Source organism: Phycodurus eques, chromosome 12 (assembly GCF_024500275.1).
Source record: "Phycodurus eques isolate BA_2022a chromosome 12, UOR_Pequ_1.1, whole genome shotgun sequence".
Lineage (NCBI taxonomy): Eukaryota > Metazoa > Chordata > Actinopteri > Syngnathiformes > Syngnathidae > Phycodurus > Phycodurus eques.
Window position 1 is genome coordinate 15357501 of NC_084536.1, and position 26038 is coordinate 15383538.

The 26038-nt window shown below is 39.5% G+C and overlaps 1 protein-coding gene across 1 annotated transcript in view; it reads right to left on the reverse strand.

The window, feature by feature from the left end:
• The window catches only part of LOC133410249 (potassium voltage-gated channel subfamily H member 7-like), a 48059-nt gene that overhangs the window by 18181 nt on the left and 3840 nt on the right, over nucleotides 1-26038 (reverse strand). Inside the window, exons 3-9 of the mRNA XM_061691110.1 lie at nucleotides 15906-16061; nucleotides 10954-11391; nucleotides 10536-10747; nucleotides 5827-6252; nucleotides 1083-1482; nucleotides 793-992; nucleotides 60-312 (exon numbers count right to left, since the gene is read on the reverse strand). Of these exons, the coding sequence (XP_061547094.1) occupies nucleotides 60-312; nucleotides 793-992; nucleotides 1083-1482; nucleotides 5827-6252; nucleotides 10536-10747; nucleotides 10954-11391; nucleotides 15906-16061 (2085 nt within the window). The remainder of the gene's footprint in view (nucleotides 1-59; nucleotides 313-792; nucleotides 993-1082; nucleotides 1483-5826; nucleotides 6253-10535; nucleotides 10748-10953; nucleotides 11392-15905; nucleotides 16062-26038) is intronic.

Consider the following 26038-nt stretch of genomic DNA (forward strand, 5'->3'; position numbering starts at 1 on the left):
ATTGGGGATCATTTTGTGGAAGACAATAAAGTAAATAAAGTTAACGAGGTGCAATTTACCCAGGATGGCGACCACAATGTCATCTTTCAGGATCTCAATAGACCCGCGGGACATGAAGTAGAGGGCAGTGAGTACGTCCCCACTGTGGACCAGAGTGTCTCCAGGAGGGGCGTGAGTGGTCTTGAAGTGCATAGCCAAGGCCCTCAGGCAGCCTTTGGTGGCTCCTTCGAACACTTTGCAGTTGTGAAGAAGATTATTATTGAGGTGAAGGCAGATATCTGCCTGCAGGCACTCCGGGAAACCTTTGAGTACCTACGAGGAGGAGGAGTAAATGATTCAAATCAATCAATAAACTGTGAACTGCATTTTAAACTTAAACTGAGAAGAGTTTAAAGTTTGAGTATTGCAGGGGTCACCAACATTGTGCCCATGATCAGTGTCTTCACATAGTTGAATGACATTAATTATTAATATTAGCACATAATTAAAGACAATTTGAGAAAATTTCTTCATTCAAAAGTGCTTATCAAACTCATAGCCATTAACATTAATCAGTTTCCAAGATGTAGTTTTCAATTTCAAGTTTTTGGTAGATGTTTATTTCAAACCGCGCAGACACACTGACCCACTTGGCTATTGAATTAGACAAGATAATAAAACGTAATACGCACCTCCTGCTCTTTCCAAAGAAAAGACATCAAGTCCACAATGTAACGCAGATAAAAGAGAAAACACTTGGCCTTTAGATTTATACATACAATCTGATAACTGTTTTCTGTGCTTCTTATTTACCGTGTTCATGTCAATGCCGTTGGTGTAGGCCCAGGAGTGCTGGAAGTACTCCTCCAGCCTCTGCCTCAGTGGATTGGGTATCTGATGAAAACGGATGAACTCTTTGACCCGTAACATTTGCGCGTGGTAGCGCGCCGTACCCGAGTACAACCTTTGGATGATAGCTGAGACGTTCCCAAAGATGCTGGCATACATGAGGGCTGGAATACAGACCATACATTTTATTCATTGTAAATGACAGTTTATTATCGGGTGCTTTGTTTATGTTGCTGCCTAGTGTATGTACTCACATCCGATCAGCATGACACAAATAGAAAAGATCTTCTCCGAGTTTGTGTTTGGCGAAACATTGCCAAATCCCACGCTGGTTAGACTACTGAAGGTGAAGTAAAGTGCAGTGACATACTTGTCTTTGATGGAGGGACCAGAGTTAGGATCACTGTAGTTGTATTTCTTCCCGATGGACACTCCTAGGTTGTCCAGCCAGCCAATTTTGTGCTCCAAGTAAGGCTTTTCCACATTACCAATGGCGTACCATATACAGGCGAGCCAGTGAGCGATGAGGGCAAAGATGCACATTAAAAGCATCAATACGGCGGCGCCGTACTCAGAGTAGCGGTCCAGCTTCCTGGCTACTCGTACCAGACGAAGGAGCCTCGCTGTCTTCAACAGGCCAATCAGAGTGGTCGTCTAAATACATGTTAGGGGATGAGAAATGGTTTTAGTAAAAGCATTAATTAACACTTTGTTAACACGAAATGTATGTTCCTCAAAAGTGGGTAGTATTCATAATTCTGGTAACTCACCAAATAGTTTACAGTGTTTCCCAATCTTTTTTACGTTAGAAAAAAATCTCTTGACACAGCACCAATCAAAAACATCACAAAAAGTGGATACACAGGTTAATTATGTACCTTTTGCTATTTAGGAGAATAATATTTAATTGTTCTGCCTGTCACTAGACGTCACTGGCAGATGAACAAAACTGCATTATTTTTAGTAAATCAGTTTTGTTTTGGACGATATATATAGGGCTCTATTTTTGTAGACAGTGCAGATGCGGTGGCGCACAATTGTGGGCGATTTCTGATTTTCTGACTGGTCTGCACCAAGCTGGGTGTTCCGGCGCAATGAGGGTGTGTCCTTGCACTTGGCGGAGTGACAATTTGGTGGCAGATAGTTGATCTTCTCAGACCATGTCTAAATACTGGTGCAATGTAGACCGCTTTTGTAAATTTGATCAAGACACAGGCAGACAGACACTGAGCTCCGTGGACATACATTATTTAAGTCACCAACTCATTTTGAATTTAATAAGGGTACCCTCACATTGTCTGTTGCCACACCGCCCAAGAGCAGTGACAATGCTCCACTTAAGCAATCTCATTACACATCATCCTCTTCCACATAGAGATGTTTCTGCCGAGACTGTCATTGTGCCACATTTAAAGGGAATGAGCCACTTTGATTGGCTGCGAATGAAGTCGGCTGTAAACACACCTACAGTGGCACAGCCCACCCAATCTCTGATTCGCCGGGCTGTGCTGGTCTACAAAATTACCAACATCGGTCTAACCCGTCACAGTTGCGCCACCTATTAGCCCGGATTTGTGCCGGTCACGAAAATAGGCACATAGACTTGACTAGACTAGAAAAAAACAATAATCTATACTTTTTTAAAACTCTATTTTTATTCTTTAACATCTACACACACTTCCATCCTCATGTCTAAAAAGCAAACAAATGACATTTAGATTGTTGATGTCAGTTAACAGGATTATGGTAACTGCACTATGTTACAGTAATGATTAAAAGAACACTGAAATAACACATGGAACGCTGTGATATCATCCCTTATATTGCTCCCATGACATTAGGGAATTGATATGATATGCTGTGATGTCACCACCATAAAAGTGGTTTCTTTCTTGGCCACAGTGACGGCATGTTTTAGCAGCCATATAATCTCTAATGAAATGGCAATTGATATGAGCTTTTCAGATGACCTCCTTTGTTGCTGACAATGAGATAAAAACTACGTACCAATATGTAGTAAGTTTGTACAGAATGTATACTATTCAATGCTATACTTTTTTAGGGCTGGCGTAGCATAGAAATATACCTTATAACTTTATCTAATAATGTCACAAGGTTTCATGATTTCTTTAATGGCATGTGCTGCCTACTGAAAACTCATTCCCCACGAAGGACAATAAACAACCGAAAGGAGACTACAGTTCCCCTTCGTGCCACAATCTATTAATTTTGCTGCAATTCATTGAGCTGGCTTTTGTTGTGCTGCAATTCGAAGTTATGCATAACAAGCATTACAGAATTGTATGTTGTCATTATGCAGTATTATAACAAGCACACAGTGTGAGTTAATTCCAAGAAATGCAGCATGGGTATTTGTGGCTCTGCAAAACAAAATTATACTGAGGTTATTTTATACTTCTAAACCAATGTAGAATACAGTCAGCATACTGTATCATATGTATACACAAGACATTTTGACCATAATTTGTGTGCCCTTGAAAGTATTGCCTGCTTTACTAATAGTCAGGACAGCTATACATTTTAAGTAAAACGCATAAGCCATGACAGATGTAACAACAGTTTGTTCACATTTATCTGCACAAGGATTATATAATTAAGTAGCTGCTTCTCCCTTTCTTTGTACTGTATATGTCCAATGGGGAAAACATGGTCAGCGTCATCCATCCGTTTTTGCTCGTTGCTATAGCACTTGTTCTCTTTAGGGAGGCAGGTGAGCTGGAACCTATTGCAGCTGACTTTCGGTGAGAGGCGGGGCTAGTCTGGATTGGTCGCCTGTTCCCCAAAGAGCATGGCCAGCTTCAGTTATTGGCTCATTTCAACTGTTTTCACAAGAATGTAGAATGAAACACTGCAAAGTACAAATTCTGCATGGGCTGGTCTGACAAATACATTTTAAGTATGTTTTCAAAAAAGCATTGGTGAAAATCTTCCAATTTATTCTCTAGCTAATAAAACAAGACTAAAAATGCCAAAATTATTGTGGCTAAACACAATTCTTGGTTAATTTTCACTGATCACACCCAAGCCTGATTACTTCCAGTCCTGTTCAACCAAGAAATCACTTAAACAGAATATGTCCCGACAAAATGAAGTTGGACAAAAGAGCTGAAAAAGCTGCAACATAATGTTACACGATCCAAAGCAAGACAACTTCTGAATGGGTTAAAAAAAAAAAAAGAAGGTTTGGAGTGGCCTAGTCAATTGTCCGATTCAAATGCAGTAGCATGACCTTATAAAAGACTTTCATGCTCGAAAACCCTCAATTTTTGCTGAATTAAAACAATTCTACAAGGAAGAGTGGGCCAGAATATTTCCACAGAGATTTGAAAGACTCATTACTAGTTATAGAAAATGCTTGATTTAAGTTATTTCTGCTGAGGATGGCCCAACCAGTTATTAGGTTTAGGAGGACATTACTTTTTCACACAGGAACAGGTAACTCTGGATAATTTTGTTTTCCTTAATTAATGAAGACACCATTTAAAAAATGCATGTTAAGTTCACTTGGGTTGTATTTTTCTGATATTTCGATATGTTTGATGATTGTAAACAAAGTGGGGAAACTATGCAAAAATATAAGAATTTGAGAAGTGGGGCAATGCTTTTTCACAGCACGGTAGTAATTTAGTTTTGCTTCTTGGGATGTTTGAAATGTTGTTTGTGTTGGGGGCTTGATGTTTGTACTGCTGAAGTTTGTTATAGAATAAAAGTGAAAGCAAAATCAGCTGAAGCTTCACACGACACCTTTTCGCTTAGCTTCATTCTTTGTTTCCCCCCCCCCCTTTTGTTTGTGAAAGTTTGAATGTTCACTATGAATTGGATGTGATTGAAATGACTGATTAATAGAATGAGTACACGACTAATTCACTACTGCTTTGGTGCCAAGCAATTATGTTCAAGTGAGTTGAGGAGCTTCATTTAGACAAAATGTGTTGCCATCTTGTGGCACAAAATTCAGCATAGCATAAACCTTTTTTTGGGTGCGGTCAATTACTGACAGAGTTTTGCTGTTTGTGGCAGGGCTCAGCCCCTATTCCACACGAATAGCAGGGTTTGTTTGGAATTGGAACTCAACCTCGATTTTTCATTTGAATTAAATGCCTTTGTTTGATTCATTTCTGCGTTTAACTTAAAAGTGAGTTAGCCCACTCAAGTTCTAAATGGCTCACTTGACCATACGGTGATTGTGAGCGTGAATGGTTGTTTGTTTATATGTTCTCTGCGATTGCCTGGCGTGCAGTTCAGGTTACCCCAGCTCTCGCTCAAAGTCAGTTGACACAGGCTACAGCACACCCGTGGCCCTTATGAGGTTGAGTGTTATAGAAAATGTATGTATGGATGGAAACACTATCATACTGTATAATCTGTTTGCATTCAAATACAAATGATTAGCTGTTTGCCACCACAGTGTACTGCATATGTTCAAGACACACTCAACGTTCCTTAGGTAGGATAGAAAAACACTGCAATTGAGATTTAAGGAGACTCACGTAGCTGACTCAGGAGTAGCAGGGGTGATTGTGGTAAAAAAAAGATGATTATGGTTTATAATCAGGAGCTTTTCTGGTGTAATGGAGTGGCTACAAAGCATGATCAAGCACCGAAATGGATCCAGAGCCATCAAACAAGCCGGTGAGCCCGGCAGCCAGCCTACCAATGACTATCTAACATCTGCATGTAAGCTGTGCACACGGCGCTGTTGGCCCCCTCGTCACATAAATGCATCAATGATTGCCATTTGGTAAGCCATTAATCCTTGTAAATGGATTCTAGAATGAGGACCATTCAAAAAAAGAAAAACATGCAATTTAAAGTAATCCTTCCATAGCTGAGACAGAAAGACTTAGGCTTTAAGTAGTGGCCTGGGTGCACAAGTCTGGACTCAATAAAGAGATGACTGTGCAGGGATGGCTGAGCCACTATGGAGCAATACGCTACTCTTTTGGAAAAAGCAGGTGAAAAAAACAGATAACAAACCTCATCTGATCCTGAGCCGAAGATAAGCAGGTCAAAGGGAATGGCTGCCACCATGTCTATTAGGAACCAGCCTTTAAAGTAATGGATCGCTATCTTGGCTGCATGACTGACCACCTCCTCGTTCTGGTTCACGTACGTGGTCCTGAAGTTGATGAGGATGTCAATGATGAACATGATGTCCACGATGAGATCCACCACATTAAGAGGGCTGCACGAGTATCCGCATTCACGCCTCCTCTGCTCCTCTTGGTCGTTGAGGAGAAAGGCGGCAGAGTAAGGCGTGAGGATGGCTGTGTAGATGACCAGCAGCAAGATCAGCCAGTCCCACACAGCTTTGAACGGGCTGTAATGAAGAATGGTGAACTTGTCGATGCGGTTCGTCTGCAGCTTGTACTCTGGCAGAACATCAGCTCCCAGTGACAAGACCTGGAAGAGACATAGGCAAGACTTGTTAAGGAGAAATGTGCTTTTTTTTGCACGTTTTCTTTTTTGTTATCCCTATGAAGTTATTTTGATCAGGGGTTCTCAAACCTTTTGGGTCCAGGGAGAATTTTTTTCCAAGGACCCCGGGCACCTCAAAATAAAAAATTCAATTAAACAAAAGTAAAAGTGTGGAGCCCTAAATCCCATATGAATTAAAAAGATTAAAAATAACAAAAGTGTAATTTTTTTGTGAATGAAGTAGTATATTTTTTTAAAGAAAAAAGTCCTAATCTTTATAAGGGCAAAGTAGGGGTTGAACCCAGTGGCAGCTGGTAAATAGAGGGCGCTAGTGCGACGCCCCACCACACACAGTGGTCAAATCGACTACAGAAAATATTTAGTCGATCAACCCCTAGAACAAAGACAAAACAAAACATTCTAATATAACAGTGAACATTTCATGTGGGAAGTCATGTTTTAACAAGTGAATTTCAAAAATACAACTTTATTCATGTAATATTGGACCTACATATATGGGTTTTAAAAAATGTACTATATTCTCAAAAAAGTACCTAGAAAAAATTTGAACTTTAAAAAAAATAATATACCTTATTAGTTTTATTATGTTTGTTATACGGGTGTAAGTGTGCCCTTTGTAATAATACGACATAATAATTTGTTACAAATTATTTTGTGGATGAGGGACTCCCGTTTGAAAACCGCTGATTTAGACAAAAAGTAAACTAACGCTGTTGACGGTGTGTAATCCACCGTTAATTAAAAAGTAAAATTGCAAGCTTTGGTAATTTTCCTTCACTTAATTGTCCTCCCTGAGAGACTCTGACAAATAGATCAATGAGGCAAAAGCCAATGTGAGTGATGAAGCCTTCTGTGCAGTGGTCCACATTTGCGACAACAATGGGCTGACTTGGAAACGACTACAGTGCTCGATAATGCAAAAACAATTTTAGATGAGGGCAAAATATTTGCCGGTGCTGTACAACACAACACTGACATTTAGAGCTTGTGTGTTTTGGACACTTGGAAAACAGCTGTATGTACTTGTGCAGCTTGTGAGTTTAGAGAATAATAATTAAAAAAAACACTCCTAAAACTAAGCAAACAGTTTTATTTACCCCACACGAATATATTCTGTCTGGATTGTAAATTATTCAGTGTCCTGAATCGTCCCGTTTTTGGCCTAATAAGCCGTGGATGACAAAGACTCCCCTTTGCCATACAAAAACGTGCAAAAGTGAAGCTGTGAGCAGCAGAGGGGTCTTTCTATTCACTGCACATTCCCCTATGTTCAACCCATGAATTATACACCAGAGTCAAGATGAAGATCACTCACTCATGTCTCGGTGGCGTTTAATCATGATGATGATTTGTTCATTTATAGATGAGGGATACATGTTGTTTAAATATAAAAGCTTCCCCCTGCTGACATCGGCCATCCCAACCAGTATTACATCCCTGTGCAACTAGAGCCTTCAAAGTGCTTTCCTATACAGTGGCGGAAATAAGTGGTGCCTTGCGATACGAGTGACACGACTTAAGAGTTTTCCAAGATACGAGCCGTCATTCGGCCAATTTTTTTGCTTTGACCTTCAAGCACAAACTTGAGATACCAAATGCTGTATGGTGGTAGTGAACTCAATTCAGTTTACTTCACAATAAGCAGCAGTTTGGCAAATAGTGAACAAGTCAGCAAAAAAAAAAAAGGCTTTAAGCTGTTTAATGGCACTCCTAGTTGAAATTTACTGTCAAACGAAACAAAGACAATTAGACATGTATTTAAAGCAACTAAACAACGCCGCCTTAAAGAATAGGCCACTAGCTTAATGCTAACAAATAATGGAAACCGCTCTTGACATGTTAAGGGTTAGCATCAATAGTTGCGGTTTTAGAGCCCTTTAAGCAACGGAAATTTGAATACAAACTGGCGCAACACATGTAGATAGATTATCTAACAATACTCATATATTCTTTATCCTCTATGAAAAAGGGCTAAAATTACTGCATCTTACTGTGTCTGTTACAGTAGTAGTAGAAGTACTATTTTTTTGGTTTGTGTTAGCATGACTGTATTATACTGCCCCCGGTGGCCAATGTGGGCACACCAGAAGGAGCAGCACAATTAATTGAATTTAGTGAAAAACTGTTGAATTCATTACATTCTATTTAATTATATTATTACACTGTTTTTATAAAGTAAATTGTTTTTATAAAGTAAATTATTATCGAATGCTATTTTTCCTGATTAAAGAACACACACATTTTTTTTTTTTTTCCGGGGCTGCAACGGAGTAATGGTATTTCCATTAATTTCATTGGGGAAAGATGATTTGAGATACCAATGTTTTGAGTTACAAGCGTGGTCACCGAACGAATTAAACTTGTTTTTCAAGGTACCGCTTTATTTGATCCTGTACTGAGTTATTAAGTTCGCTTAGTCACAAAGAAAATTGTCTCCAATTTTTATGGTTGTTTATTAATTACAGTAATACAACATCAGTTAAAAATGAAACACAATATGAAGGTTATGCAATGTTTTATTGAGTGAAATACATTCTGGCTCTCACAGTTTGGCTGGTGTGCTTCAAACAATTACCGATACTCTTGATCTCACCTCGCATCGGTCAAAATGTGAGGATGATCCAAAGTACACCATCCTCACAGTCACTGGAAGAAAAAAAAACCCTCATACACAATGAAAAAATCTCTCCCTCTTACCAAAAAAAAAATACTCACACTGGCAAATAAGCCTCTCATACAAAAAAAAAAACTTTCGCACACCCAAAAACTCAAACTCACCCCAAAAAATATTTATCACACACAACGAAAAAACTCTCACCAAAAAAACACTCACACTCAGTTTTTTAAATTTTATTTATTTTAACCTGTCCTGTTCAGCTGCATGGCCATGCAGAATGGTGGATCTGTATTCCTTTTGTGCTGCAACAGTTTTGCTGTGCAAAAGAGGAGTTTGAAATACTCCCTCTGTACTCGGTTTAAGCCTATCATACTACCCAAAGAACTTTCACTCTCACCAAAAATCATCTCACACTCAATCCAAAAAACTCTCAAAATAACAAACACGTAAAAACAAAACACGTCCCACACTCACCCAAAAACATCTTAGCTTAAAAAAAAATACTCACACTCACCTGAAAAAACCTCACACACACGCACACAGACTTGCGCGCGTCCGCGCGAACACACACACATGCACACATTCACAAACACACACACACACAGAATTTCTTGCTCTAACACACACACATTAAAAAACCTCTCATACTGTACATAAAAAAAGTTCTCTTTTTTCACTAAAACCTCTCTTATTATAAAGACAATAAAAGTACTTTATTCTGTGCGGGAGTCTTTTTTGTTTGATTTAGATGTTTTTAGGTGAGTGTGCGACGTTTTTTGGTTAGCCTGAAGTTTTTTTTTTTTTTTTTGTGAGAGGTCAATGTTATTTCTGGCCTTTACGGCACCTCACAGTTTCTTCTATAAGTACTAACTTTTTTGACAACAATTTCTAACTTTAACACGTTTTTTTTTTTTTTTAATTTACATTTTGACTGATATTCTTTCTATTACCATCATCAATTAATAACCATAAACATCCATCCATGCATTTTCTGTAACGCCTATCCTCACTTGGGTCGTGCATGTTTTTGGGATGTGGGAGGAAACCGGAGTACCCTGAGAAAACCCACACAGGCATGGGGAGAACATGCAAACTCCACACAGGCGGGCCGGGATTTAAACCCCGGTCCTCAGAACTCTGAGGCAGATGTGCTAACCAGTCGCTCACTGTGCCACAACCATAAACACTTGAGACATAATTTCTTTGTAAGAGCAAACAATTGTGTCCCCCACTGTATTTATCTTTTAATGTATTCTATGTATATGTATATTTTTTCAGTTATATGGATGCCAGGTGTAAGCTTGCAGTTTAGCTTGCAAGTAAAAAACAAATGTTCTTACTTTGTGCATTTCTGTTCTAAAGCACTGAACACAGATGAGAACAGGAGTAAAAAGAAAGAAAAAAGTTTTTTCCAACTCATTATTATTCTTGTGCTTTCCAGGAATGACCCCTGTCTTTTTCTGAATGTCAGAGCTCCTCTGCTGGGGCTTTGGCAGATTCCCAAGCCCACAAACAAAGCACCGCTAAGCACCAGGGTCCCTGACTTTTTCTGGGAAAGCTGTGAATTACGACCGAAGAGCATTTTCAAATAAAGGATCAGTCGCGGGTCGATGCACCTGGAATTGCTCACCTGTGTCACTTTTTCTGTCACGTTGTGCGTCCTGTCTTTGACCTTTGGCGCAAGGATGGTTTTCTCTGATGTTGGAGGGGAGTGAGTCTTCTTGTCATTACCTTCCGGAAAGGTTAGGGCTATCAGAGGGATTTTGTTGATGGTGCTGTACTTGTTTATGTTGGAATCCGACGTGGAGCCGAGCAGGCTGGACCTCACGTGATTAAATGGACCTGGGGATTTGGAATGAATAGACATGCATTTTGTGTGAATGTGAATGGGCAGATAAATGTTTGCATTATGTGTGTGTACTTGAATGGACAGACTGAGGTGTATTTGTTTATATTATTGGACATATATGATGTGTTAATGTAGAATGGACCAATATTAACATTGTGTGAATCGACAAATCTCAGGTGTAAATACGTAGCATGTATACCTTCATTTGTATGGCGGTCCCTGAATATGCTTTTGGAACTGGAACTGTAGCCTTCAATCTCATGAACAGATGACGCCCGCCTCATGCTCGTGACGCTTCCTCTTGGAAAGGTATTGGACAGGGAGTTAGAGGACTGGTGCACCTCCGTCTGGTACAGCTTTTCCCACAGGAGTTTGGGGGACGAATGGTCAAGCGGTTCAGGGGCTATGCTGGCCTGGGAGGAGTGGTGGCTGGAGCTGATGAGGGCATGGGTGTCATTGGCCTCAATGGGACTGCAAATGCTCTTTGTGGGTGAGGGGAAACTCTGCATGGCTACCGAGTCCTCATTGTCTTTGGGTGAGTCCACCATCACAGCATCTGGGTCCTCTTGTGGAAGAGATTGCTTGTTGGTATTCATTAGGCTCAAGGCAGCCTGGCGGAAGCGGAAAAATCTGCTCCCTAAAAATAGGCAAGAATTTAGGAAATGTTAAATTACAAGCCACAGGAGGAGTTACATTGCATCTGCCATCGACTGGACGGAATATTCAGCCCTCGAAGCTGACGCATTATTGCCCGGAGAGCAGGCCAGGTAGCTTAGTGGGGACGGGAGTAGATGCTATTTAAACATATATATTTCTCTCAGATAACCCAGAAAGACACCATAAAACATTGTAAAATAACAAAGGTAAAAGCCGGTACCTTGTGTGAAGCTTGTATGAGTCTGTGAATGTGTATGAGCACTGAACTTCACTGCTGTGCTTTAAACTAAGGTAAGTTAGCAAGAGCTAACATTTGGCTAACACTGGTAATGTTTGATCAAACATTCAAACATGGTTTACATGAAATAAAAAAATCAGGTTCAACTTTCAGGCTACACCAAATGAATCATTTACATTTAATCATTTTTCAGTGTAGGAAAAATGTTACATTGTACAGGAATTTGTGAGCGCTGGCTTGGGAATGAAAAGGGAAGGCAGAGATCTTCGCTAGTGAGGTAGATAAGCTTGAGAAATTCGAATGACCTGAAAAGCTTGAGGTACTTTTGCGTTCTTTTAATACAATGTGACTCGCAAGCAGGCAACGGGTTATATAGCCTAGCAAGCAAGTGCTAGCACTAACGTTTGTCTGTAAACAAGCCGGCATTCTGTTGAATCATGCAGTAAAACCTCGGTAAACATTGGTTGGTGCGCGTGAATAAATGTTGCCAACAGCGACCAAGTATGTTGACCACGGCAAGCACGGGAGGCAAAGCGTTTGGATTTGCAGTCATTCATAATCTTGGATTTGGATATTTCGCTCCTTGTCGGTTAATAAATACACATTTTAATGTAGTTGGTTTGTATTAGCCGCAGTAGCGTAAATACAGCTCACAACAACAACAAAAACATCATTATTCCGTTTATTAAGTCATTCATATTTTGGTCATTTGGTCAACAACCAGTCCATGGTGTACCCCGCCAAAGTGAACTGGGATAGGCACCAGCTCACCAGCGGACCTAATGAGGATTGTGGAAAAAGATGGATAGCATTTGGTCATCAGTCACTTGTCCACTAATAGTGTTTTGGCTCGCCTACTAACAGCGCACTATATTGTCTTACACAGTGGTTAACTCAAGTGCAGGCATAAAAATGGACACACAACACTGTGGAGTGAGCACAGATGTGACTGGACCGCTAATCGCTTGGATAGATTTTGACTCCACATAATGTGGTTTTTAATACAAATTTTTAAGGAACTTGCTTCCAACAAACTCCACAATTTTCACTCAGCACATTTACATTTCATCAAATAATAGAAGCATCGCTAGCTAGCTAGCGTTCTAAATAACTATCTGCTGTAGCTCAAAGCGCTACCTACCTACCTACCTACCTAATCGAGACTGCTTATGTGGCTTGGTAAGTGCTGCTGTTTAGGTCTGCAACACAATTCCAATGGGCTCAGCTCTAGTGTCTGTGTGCAAACTATTGCGTCCTTGAATGGAGGTAATTACGGTTAAAACTACTTTCTGTTTGAATTTACCGTTTCCTGAGGAGGGGAGCCGGGGTAGACTCTCATTTCTTTGTCTTTTTGAATGAACCGTTAATCAACCAAGAGTGAAAATAATGTTTGCCTTTAATTCTCCTATTTTACCATCACTAGCAAACTAAAGCTTTATGATGCGGTAGAGTATATCTCGTGGATATTCACTTTGCACACCAATGGAGTCTAACCCCATTTTCCCACATCGCCACATTTTCATTCTTAATATTACCATACGTTGCAGTTGAAAAACATGTGAAACGTGATTCTAATGTGAGTGAACAATGTTAATATGTGATTCCGAAGACACCTTCAGTGTAAGCTGAACACATCATATCGCATCAGAAGCTGTCACATCATCTACTAACAGATCCCCTTTGCTTGCGTTCACAAGCAATCAGATGTGATTAGTCATGTTACCTTTGCGCGCACACACACACACACACACACACACATTCACAAGGCACAACATAAAGTGAATGCCAGAGCAATTCACGCTGAATGAAAAGGATAGCTGAGATTCAGTCAGAGAGGGGATGCTGAGTGCCTCCAATCAGGGAGGCACTGGAGAGGAGACTCAGTGATATTTAAATCTCCTGACATTCATACAAACAAAAATAAATAAATACAAATAAATGAGAGCTATAGAGCCTCCCAAAAGACATACACTTACAGATGGTATTATTAAGAAAAACAAGATCTGGCCATATAAGCAGATAATTTCCAACCCTGTGTGCATCCTGTGCATCTTTTCTATACAACAACATTCACAAACAAGATAAATAATGTAATGAGTTTTGTGAATAACTGATGTGGGATCTTTAAAAAAGCATTATGATAAGCACTATTACACTGTATATTTTTAGGGCTAACAAAAACAAACAGTGATGTAGCATTTTAATGTTTTTTTTTATTTTTTATGAAATACCATTTTAGTATAACATCCATTATGCTTATGAGGGAAGATGTTTTTTAATATGCTGTCCAAAGGGCAACATAAGATTATTTCACAGTGGAACCTCAAAAGTCAAATTCCCCTGATGTTGCATAAATCCCAAATTAACCAAAATCAGCACTTCTAAAACTGCACATAACATAGGCGTTTGCGAGACTGCAACATATTGCACAAGTACAGGAGCTGTGTGTTACCTTGTGTTTGGCTTAATAGTGACACACATGTATGTTTTTACATCTCAATACAGTGTGTCCTAAAAGTCATGATACACTTTATTTTTTCTATTTCAGCGGCTGCTTTGAAGAGTAATATAGCTTTACTCGTACCAACTTCAGGATCTTGAGCATAATAATCATCTCCCGCCCGAAGCCTTTGAACAACCTGAAGATCCTGTTTTGAGAAATAGCGTAAATTGTACTGTCCGTAACGCGCTGGAGCAGTGTGACGGCCGTAGAGCTTCTCAAACTGCCGCTGAAATGCAGTCGCGGATAAACAGACAGTTTTGCCTCAAGACACGAGTTGAATTCATTCTGTGACAAATAATCTTTCCCCATTGAAAAGAATGGAAATACCATTAATCCGTTCCAGCCTCCCAAAAAAGCAAAAACAAAAAAATTTATTTGTTTTTTAGCAAGAAAAATAGCACTCTATTATATTGTACTTTATAAAAAACATACAGTAATGACATGACATAACACGATGTTTGCCACATTTTTTGCTTCAGTGGACATTATGCTACTCCTTCTGGTGAGCACACCTTGGCCACTTGGGGGCAGTATAATACAAACATGGATGCACATGGAGACGCTCACAAGTTACTCCTCACTCAGCCGCAGTACTAATATTTGTCGTTCTTGTCTCACTCTTTGTTATATTGCTGCCATTTGCTAAAATCATTTAAGTTATTTTTTTCCTCATTAATGTACACACAGAACCCCATATTGACAGAAAAAAAACGGAATTGTTGTAACTTTTGCAGATTTATTAAAAAAGAAAAACTGAAATATCACACAGCCATAAGTATTCAGATCCTTCGCTCAGTATTTAGTGGAAGCTTCCTTTTGAGCTAATACGTTGGTGGACAGCCATTTTAAGGTCTCTCCAGAGATGATGTTTGGGTTCTTCTTTACCTCTCTCATCAAGGCTCTTCTCTCCCGATTGCTCAGTTTGGCCGGATTGGCCAACTCTAGGAAGAGTTCTGGTCGTCCCAAACGTTTTCCATTTAAGGACTATGGAGGCCACTGTGCTCTTAGGAACCTTCAGTGCAGCAGAAATTCTTTTGTAACCTTGGCCAGATCTGTGCCTTGCCACAATTCTGTCTAACAAAGAGTGAAAAATTTGAAGGGGTCTGAATACTTTCCATACCCACTGTATGTTGCTTGCATTATTTGTTGGCATTAACCGAAACAGACTTTACTAAAGCAACGTTATGTGGTTGTTTTAAATTCTTAAATTCTAATTTTTTTGTTTATAGGCAGGGGAACGCTGTACTCCAGTATGTCTCCTTCAAATATTTTATGTGACAAAGGGTTGAGATTGTTTCTTTGAATTGATTTGATTAGATTTATTTGGTGATAGCACAGAAAAGAGCACAATAGCACTTCCTGACATACAGTCAAGTATCATCGCCGAGGATAAAAACATAAGAAAATCCACAGGATGGTCCTCAGCACATAAAAGCATCATACAACATTAAACAAAGACATAAAATTGCATGATCAAATCAGCATTGTAACATTTATAAAAAACTACAAATCTCAAATATTGACGTAAAAGCTATGTATAGTAGCACATATTAGTAATCAAAATTTTCAGCTGCATAAACCTGAAGAACAGAGAAATGGCCACATTTTGAGGTCAAAAGACTAGGATGGTGGAACAGATTGTATTTGACCTTAAACGTTACGTTGTATCTTCTTTTTTTTTTTTAGTCTCTGTTGGAATATTTTGAAGGTGTTACAGGATTATATCACAGTAGAGAGTTTACTGAATACTCACTTTGATCAGACTTTGTAGGTGATGCGGGGCTTATCTTCTCTGCGGAGTTGTCACTCCCCTCATCCAAAACGTAATCAAAATTCAGGATGAACATCATCACCACGCCCTCCTCATTCTTCACCGGGATAGTGTGAATGTTACACTGGAAGTCTGACCCTGAAAAAAGATAGGATAATGCTGACACCAAACGCTTGACCCATGCATTACCCTTCTCTTGAAAAAAAAAACCAAAAAAAACAACCCTCTGGTTTCCTGTGGATCTGAGAGGAAAAATGAGGAGAACTTGATCTGATTTAAAGGTCAATGCCTGCATGTCAGAGCCTATGAAAATAGCTGAGCTAAACCCTAAGGGTTACACGATATGCATCTACAGTATAGATTTATTTGATATCCATCCATCCATTTTCTGAGCCGCTTCTCCTCACTTGGGTCACGGGCGTGCTGGAGCCTATCCCAGCTGTCATCGGGCAGGAGGCGGGGTACACCCTGAACTGGTTGCCAGCCAATCGCAGGGCACATAGAAACAAACAACCATTCGCACTCACAGTCACACCTACGGGCAATTTTAGAGTCTCCAATCCCTGGCCCCAGGCGGGGCCAGGGATTGAACCCGGGTCCTCAGAACTGTGAGGCTGATGCTCTAACCAGTCGGCCACCGTGCCGCCTAGATTTATTTGATAGTTGCTAAATGAGATGAAATATAGAAATATAGTCTTTAGACACCATACAGTGCAGCTGAATAGGATTGATCACACGCGGGTGGGGGAGGATTGGAGCCAATCTAGAGGGTTACAATGTGCTCAAAGGAACAATCAGTATAAGTGAGCATCACAAAAGGCAGTAGAGCAGAGAAGCGTCTAAACTTAGACTTGAACCCGGAATATTCTCAATTCACAAACGTGCTATTTATATCTGGCGAAGCGAAGGCTATTGATGCCTACAGACATGTCATCCCGCCAATCTTAAGTCACTGGAGCCTAAAAACAACAACCACAATGTAGTGTGCTACAGTAATACAGTGACACCTTATTTGATCCAAGAGGAAGCTATGTTGTGCTTGAATTTATGCTTATTTTTACCCTGTTATGTCTGTCTGTACTACTGTAATAATTTAAATTGACAGGTCTCAAATTACACAAAGAAAAACAGCACCATTTAAAACTCCACTCTTGTAGCGCTCTGTTTCTCTCTCGGTCTCTCCTGTTTTGGTTCTCTGACCTAAAGAGGACACAAACACACACACATAATACCAGTGTTCTCTGTAATCTCCTCGGGGCTCAACAGACACCCTGCCAGTAGCATTCATTAGCAGTAGACTTGCTGTCTGACTAAATATAACAAGCTCGGTCTCCTGCTACATGCCAGAGTTCCGTTGGAAGGATTTCAACGTCGAAACTCCCAGAAGTGATGTCCTCACTGACAGTACGATGATGTGATTTGACAAAGTATTTTTGGGATGCAGCCACAACCCGGTTTATTAATTTGAGTCCGTAGCCGCATGTTGTTGGCTATTGATGCGCACGCCAACACACCCATCTTGTCTGTCTTCATGGGCACGCAAACACGATAAGGAATGTACTTGGAGAGCTAGAATTTGAATGAAAAGCTCTTTCTGCATCTCTCAAAAATTATTCCCCCCCCCATTATTCTTTAGTTCAACCTTGTCGGGAAAATTCTAAATTACAGTAACTGACAGTGGAGCAGTTCACATCTCTGACTTGAAAACACTACTTTTGTCTAAGTGACCAATCCAAACTCATGACCTTAACTACTCCTGATGTTTTACAGATTTTACTAGATCTTATTTTACCTTTACTTGTATTCATATCCTTACTACATCTTACTTCCATTTTTAAGGTTTTTATAGGAATTATTCTAGGTTTTATTTACAGTATGTGAATATTTGTATTTTAGTGCTGTCTGTCTGGGACAGTAAGGAATTTTTCCTCTCTTCTCTTCTAAATGAAGCTCCTCAACTCACTTCAACATAGTTCCACGGCACCAAGAGGCCACAACATGGCACCAAAACACTACTTTTGTGAAAATGAAGCTCCTCAACTCACCTCAACTTAGTCCCTTGGCAACAACAGGCAACAAAGATTTACCTTTGTCAAAATGAATCCCCATTTTAACATAGTTACTGGCAGCCAAGATGCCACAAGATGGTGGCAAAGCTCTACTTTTGTCTAATTGAAGCGTCTCAACCCAGCATAACATAGACCCTTGGCACCAAAATACCACAAGATTGAACCAAAGCATTGCTTTAGGTTCTTAGGTGAGTTTTTCAGTGTACAACAGAGGATAGGCTCCCCCCAAAAATATGAATTTGTGAATTGTACATCTCTTCTATTGGATCTCGTTACATTGTGCAGGTGTACCTAATGAGATGCTGGGGTTGTTTCATCTATTAACAAAAGCAATATGTTTGAATTTTCAAATGAATTCACAAGTCCAACCTACGGAAACCACGCTGTTGAACAGAGTCTCGACACAGTCTCCTGCCCATGTGGGAAAACAGATGCAGATGCTCCCTTGGCACTGTCTTTCTGGCACTCTAAATTGCAATCTGTCGCAGGGAACTGAAGATGACCCTGTGATAATGTAAAAATGTCTTCAGGTATGTCCATTACAAACACGTCCACATGCCCTTGATTGACCTTAGACAGCCGTGACCAGGATGTGAGTGATAATTTTCAAAAGATAACGATCGTACGTTTTGACTGCAGCATTAAGCATAGACATTACAAATAGCCTTTGCTGACACAGCATTAAATGGTCTGTGGTATATGATGACATACTTTACTTTACAAAGGTATTACAGTTGACTACATGCCTATGATATGAAATGCAGGAATTTCCTATTAGCAAACATGCCCGACTGTGTAGCGTATTAGTCATAATTATACACAATGTAATAATGGTTCTCATTGTGCAGCCAAAATGAAAATTGTGCTCGCTTGTTTTCTTTCCAGAGGAGAAAACAACAGTGCTGCTTAAAGGCTTAGCGACAGCGGGTCTCCACTCATCTGGTGTCCTGCTGAATGTCATCTCTGCCAAAATGCTTCAAAGAGATGCCTCTTTAGAGCTGTGAGAACTGAGCAATCAGCATTGTATCTGATCTTATAATATGGTGCAAAAAGGCTGTAGTTTTTTTAAAATTATTTATTAGTGTTCTATTATTTTGTCAACCACTATTCAGCTGACATATTATCATTATGATTTTATGTCTACATTTGTAGATTCAGTCACAATATTCATACTTTTCTGGGGGGTTTGGGGCCAGTTTATCATGGACTGTACATCTTAGGTGTAGAAATTCCACCAGGTTTTTGCTTTGCAGTTTTGGAATATTTCTTTCTTTTTTTCACCCAATGTAAATCTTTTAGACCTCGTCACACATTGCCAAATACCTTGCATATTTAAAATACATACAGTATAATATAAAAAAACAGCATTTCTACATGAATTCTCAAAGCAAATATACGTAATTCATGTGCCTTAAAATAGCAGATTCGGGCTCACTGGGATGGGATGGTTGCATTAATGAGACTAGCATCAATATCATCACCATGGCAACCTCAGATCGCCTACTTTATTCATCTTCAATAATGGTGGATCTGCCTCTTGATGTGCGGGGCACTAGCTTTGGTGCTCATTTCATTGTTTAACTTGAATATAAATAGAAGACTTAATTCCAATTTATGTTATAACACTGGGACTGGTCACAGTGGGTATAAAAAGTTTACACTCCCCTGTTTACATGCCAGGTTTTTGTGATTAAAAAAAAAAAAAAAAGAACATGATAAATCAGTTCAATACTTTTTCCACCATTATTGTGAAAATTTACATTTAAAATGTTAAATTCATATTTTCAAGCAGGTTTGTAGTAGTTTTGTTCTAACACTGACTGCTATTTGGAACTGTTTTTAATTCCTTCCACCTTGACCAGGGCTCTAGTTTCAGTTGAAGAAAAACAAAATCAAAGCTTCACCTGCTTCACTGTAGGCATGGTGTTCTTTTGGTGACAAGCAGCCAAGCATACCTTTTGGAATTACGGCCAAAATGTTCAACCTTGGTTATAGAAATATAAATATAAAATATAAATAAAAGTACGTGTTTTCACAAAATCTTACGGCTTCTACTAGAGACCAAAAAAAAAAATGTCAGGAAAAGCCTACTGGAACACTTGAAATTTATTTGGGGTTAATCAGAGGTACTTTAAATGGTGACAGTTGTGTGCTGTCGCCGATTAAACATGCGTTTGAATGTGATTAGTTAATTCTGAAAACAGCCGCATCAGAAAAAATGGGAAAATGTGCACACTTGTACAACCGCAGTATTTCAGTTGACTGAGTTTCTCTTTCTCTCACAAAAAGATGATTTATCACAGGCTCCTATTTTACTAAAACAACACCTGGCATTTGAACACGGCTGTGTAGACTTTTTCTATCCATTGTATGTTAATGTTGTCTTACTCTTGCTTTAAACAATTTCTGTAAACTGAAAAACACTCTCCTGATGCTAATTCAGTTGACGTCATCAGCAATGCTGACTTGTCTACTTATAATTGCCTCAGCAGTTGTGACAGCTGAAGTGCAACCGCTAAAATACAATATTTTCTCTTAATGGGTGACACTGCTGCATGCTGCCGTTGTACCTCGCATACAGGGGGAAGGGAAAGTAATGAGATAATCAATTCATTATACAGTATAATTGTGTTTAGAACTGCTGGAAAGGTTCATATTGCTGACAAATATACGAGAGAAAAAAAACAGAGACCAAACCAAACAAACAACAACAGCCTATTTTTCACCTGCCTGAATGAACAGGGTGCATATTGGGACTTGGCTACCTTTTCATGATGGACATTTCATTACTGTTGATTCTATTTCCATGATCAATTATTTAAACACTGCTGAGACACGAAGGGATCTCTAGACAATGACTCACAGGCCCAAATAATGCTGTTGTCTTTGAACTTAACTACATTTTATTAATAATCAATACACTTGGGAATTTGTTTCAATACTGCACTGAGCCCTCTCTTCCTACAGCTTAGAATAATTACTTTGGTTTGTTTTTTAAGCAGTGTAGCATGCTGAATGGTGAATGATATGATGAATAATAGTTTAATAGTTCAAATTTTGTTTCCCTATACAGGCATGTTCATAACAAATTGAGAAGTGAATATATTCCTGACCACTTCTTCACAGTTGTGTGCGTTCTGCTTTACATTTTTACGCTTCCCTATTTGACTGTGATGTATTATGGTCTCATATTAATCTGCATAAGCTGATCCGCTTCAGGTAGAAACATGAGTAATAATGTTGAGCCTGGTTCTTGTTTTTTCCAGTTGGTCTTCTTCTGCGAAGGTTTGACCCATACGCCGGCTTTTAAACATTACAGCCTCAGACCGTTGCCCGCTAGTGGACTAGTTTAATGAATTATGATGTGTTTAAGGTCCAGGGCTGTTCTGCTTAAGCCAATACACAATGTTCCCGAGGCATGAAGGGTGGGGCAATGCAAGGTATCCAGCCCATTTGTATTGAGTCTTTGGGCCTTGTGGCCATATCTGAAGCGCTTACAGCTACACACACTGGCCTAATTTCATCTTCAATCAGTGTCACCGAAGCCATTGGGGGATAACTAGCAGCTCAATCCACATTACGTTTGTGGTCGCATTTATTGAATCATGATATTTTGCCATGCCATCTTTTATTCTGTTTAATTTAGTGCTAATGTTGGCAGGCTTAATGGAATGGATGGTAAAAATTTAAATTGCCGCGCAGCAACTGATTAGGAGAAAACAAAAACAGATGGTATGAAGGGGAATATTAGATTACTACCTCCAATACAGGCCTCCCTGGAGATTAAAATAACGACGGGTGAACATTCCAATCCAATAAAATACAAGGACCTGTTGTTACATTGCTCAAAGCTCAAAGCAAATAAACTTCTTTGTGGGCGGAAATGGTCAAATAAATAGGACACATTTTCCAGTTTTCAAGCGAATACTTCACATTCACGCCTTGTTATCTACTCAAATTCAAGTGTAGAATAGGGGTTGAACCGACTAATTGACTTTAGTACTCCGCATCGACATTTAAAGCTTGAAGTCGACTAATCACTAATCACATGTTTTTGGCATGCTGAATTCCTATCGCCAAATTTAAAGAGGGCTTTCTACTCCCGTCGCCGTGCTATAACGTTCTATGATAGCAGCAAAATGGACGGCCAAGGAATGCGATAAAGTCTTAGTCTTCATATATCTGCGGGGTGACGAGAGTACAAAAATAAGATAGTTGTGGATGAGAACAGTGGTTAGGCTCGCTAGCTTCGGCTATTCCGATCACCGCTCGTCTTAAAATATTCATACTGGCGGGACCACGGTACTGGCGGCGAGAAACGAGGGTAGCAGCACAAACTCCATCTTTGTCGCAAAAGTGTTATGTCCAAGAGTATGCTGGCAACAACAGTGTGATAACTTCATTCATATCACAATACGCACCAACATCACGACACTTGGGTCGCTTTACGACATTGTGTCATAACACTTGAACGGCATACGGACGTACTATGCTACAAGTGGGCGGAAATATTTGACCAAAAAGCGCGGTCACTTGCAAAATGTGAAAGTCTATACTCAAATACAATAAAAGCAAAATAGAAATAGAAACAGTGAAAGAGAAATACATTCGTGTGCATTCGTGTGCATTCATCATAATGGTGAGTTGTGTCTCCAGTCATTTGTTTTTGTTTGTTTCAATGTGAAACCAGTCTGTGGTATGTAAAAGGTTGGGGACCTCGGGCATCGATTAATCAACTTCATCTCAACTTTCATCACATTATGGTCGAATACAAAAAATATTTAGCGGTTTAACCCTAGAACAAAGATATTGGGGAAAAAAAGTGCTTGCGGGAATGAAGTCAGCTTTTTCCAAGATAAAGTGGCAATGTCATGACAATATAGTCAGTTTAACGAGAGATGGAAGTTAATTCAAAAAATACAGTACATTCATTTAATATTACACCCTAAGATGCCTTCATTCTCTATAAAAAATGGGATTGAATTCTCCCAAAAATATAATATTGTTGTTTTTTTCGAAATTTTGAATTTTTTTGTACTTGATACGCGGAATAAAACGCCTTTGTTCTAAAAACAAACACAAAAACCTGACTTTACTCATACAGTGATGTCAGATATATGTGACTTCATGTCAGAATCATCAAAGCTTTTAATTGGCTCATTAGATTAATTATGTTTGTACTTATGTTTGAAAACATCAATGACGTCATCGATAATGAATTGACTTCCCCGAGCATAGCATCATCTCACTGCTCGTCCATTCTAAATTCACTCTAATGAGAAATGCTGTGTATGTCCTTCTGCCCATACTGGGAGACACCAAAAAAGGGAAGAGGGTGATGAAAAATTGATGCGCTGTTTTTGCGGGTTATGCATCCAAGTGTCCTGCAGCACACCTTGCACTTCCTCTCGCTCTCCTCTCTGTGTGGGCGTGTGGCGCCATGCTACTAGACCCGGTGGCTCACACGGCCCCGGTGGGAAGTCACCTATGAAACCCTGCACCCACGCATGCCGCATGTCCCAGATCATTCGGCGCGGTTAGCTAAGCTGCCGCTGTTATGTAGTCATTATCCATTTAACTTCTCTCCGCTGCTCGGTGTCAGCTTCCTTTTGTTAAGACCCGCTCCAGTACAAAGTATTATTACACCCAGTGGAATAGGATAGTTTTATGAAGCCATCAAGGGAAAGCATTTATCTAATTTTTTTTTGAAGTCTGCATATTTGCTATTTGCTGCCCTTTCTCGATTGTCCATGAAGAGGCAGAGCAAATTGAAAGGAAAATGTCGCTTCCCTCGTCGAGGTCCCCGATGCTACTTTTATTTTTAAGTGTAAGCAGCTTAACATTTTTGAACCAAAGCTTTGTTGCCGCCGATATCACATCGTTTTGTCAAATCCTGACATCACGTTTTCCCCAGGATTTCCCACAGCATTTACTGAGGAGTGAATGAAAACAAGCAACACGAAGCAGAACTTGCCTGTACACTGTGACATTTAAAGCAACAGTAGCCTATGTAATTTGACTTTAACATAACACCGGTCTGGCTTGGAATAAGGAGAATATGGCAATTTTTTGACTTGAGTTCGTTGTCACATTTCTGTGGGGCCAATTATTTATTACTTGTGCACTCACTGTAGTTGTCTCGCCATGCTGCACTATTTGCATATACTGGCCACTCATGCCAGAGTAGCATCTGCTCCATTTGCACACTGATTGAGGAGTATCTGTAACATTTGCACAACCGACATTGTCCCAGATGATCGCACTACTTGTCACTTTAAACCGCATACACTCCTTGAAGTCTCAGCGCCCTTTGCACAATGGTCATTGCACCGGACTATTGCAATATTAGTCGTTCGAACTGCTCTAAGTGCTAGAGGACTCTGCATCTTTTTGCACAATTGTTTTTTGTCAATGTCTTTATGTCCCCAAAGTGTTCTGTAAATTGACTGTTTGTTGTACTAGAGCGGCTCCAACTACCGGAGACAAATTCCTTGTGTGTTTTGGACATACTTGGCAAATAAAGATGATTCTGATTCTGATTCTGATTCTGATATTGTCGCGTCTCTGTCATTGTCATCGTACATGAAGATCACTGACTATTATCCTATCATAGAGGTTGAACAACTCAAGATTTTTTTTGCAGTTCACTATGACGTGATCAAAGTTGAGTTGAAGTCGATTAATTGCTATTAAAAGCTTTATATCCTAAAAAACAAGACATATCATCATGAAAATCTAGCATTTTATTACATTCATTCTGGGAAAAAAATACATTCACCTGTGGCACTTAAAGCAACTCGCTGTAATAATTTTAACTCATGTATAATCAATACATATTTTGTGAAATTTTTGGGTTCTGTGAAGAACCATATTTGTAATTTTGGTTTTGAGCTGAAAAAATCTGGGAAACCATGTTCTTAAGATACTCCTGGTGCTAACATTTCTAATTTAGTTTCAAAGCTTTGGATGTATACGTTAAAGGATAAGACATAAATGTGATACAAAAAAATCAAGCATTTTTTTCGCATCCGAAATACATTCGAATGTTCACCCTTAGCTCTTGAAGCAACACGTTGGAATAACTTTACCGGTACCTGAAAATAAAAGCTTCAAAGTCATTGCCATGGGGCAATGACCTGTAAATTTCAGAATACTGATTGTTAAGCAGGCACCCATATTTCTGTCCAAGCACTTTTTTGGCTTTGTTTTCATCAAATTGTATGTTATATTCTTAATCCGTTTATATGTTTTTGCATTTTTCTACAGTTGGTTCCTGTGAGGAATCATATTTGTAATTTTGGCCTTGACTGTCTGGGAAAACTTGCTCTGTAAGATCGCTAGACCAGCCAGGATACCCGGTGTTAATGTTAGGCCACTGATTTAGTGTGAAGCTCTGAATGTATATAGAGTATTAAATAATAAGATACACCATTAAAAAATCTATTTTTGCACCCTTTCTTGAAAAAAGACAGAAAATAAATTCACATTTACCCCATAGTCAAAGTTATTGCCATGGAATGCTGCTAGTAAATTTGAGATCGCAGCCATGGAAACACCTAGAATGGAGCATTCCCTAGAATAAATAAAAGGCATCCATTTATAACGTAACCCTCTATGAACCAGGAAGTAGTCTGCTAACTAACGAACAGATACAAACATTGTATACCACTAACTTCATCTTTTTTCACTTTTGCTAACAACTCGTCCTTGGCAGAGGTCCGCGCACTAATCTAGTTCGACGTGCTTTGTATCGTGTGTGTGTGCGTGTGCGTGTGTGTGATTCGTGACAAGCATTAGGTCAGATTAACTGATTTGAATGAGAAGCGATTGCTGGAAACGAGTTTGTGAGCAGAGAACATGACACACGGCCACCATGTTCAAATTTTAGAGCGGCTTGAATCAATAGGGTTCGTCGCCATGAATCTTTCATTCCCTCATAGTATAGCGGACTCCCTTCCTCCATACCAGTTTTAATGCATTTGCTCTGTAAGCCGCTCATTCCCAATCACTGCGCTGTCAGCCCTGTCATCTTTATTCATGAGCACA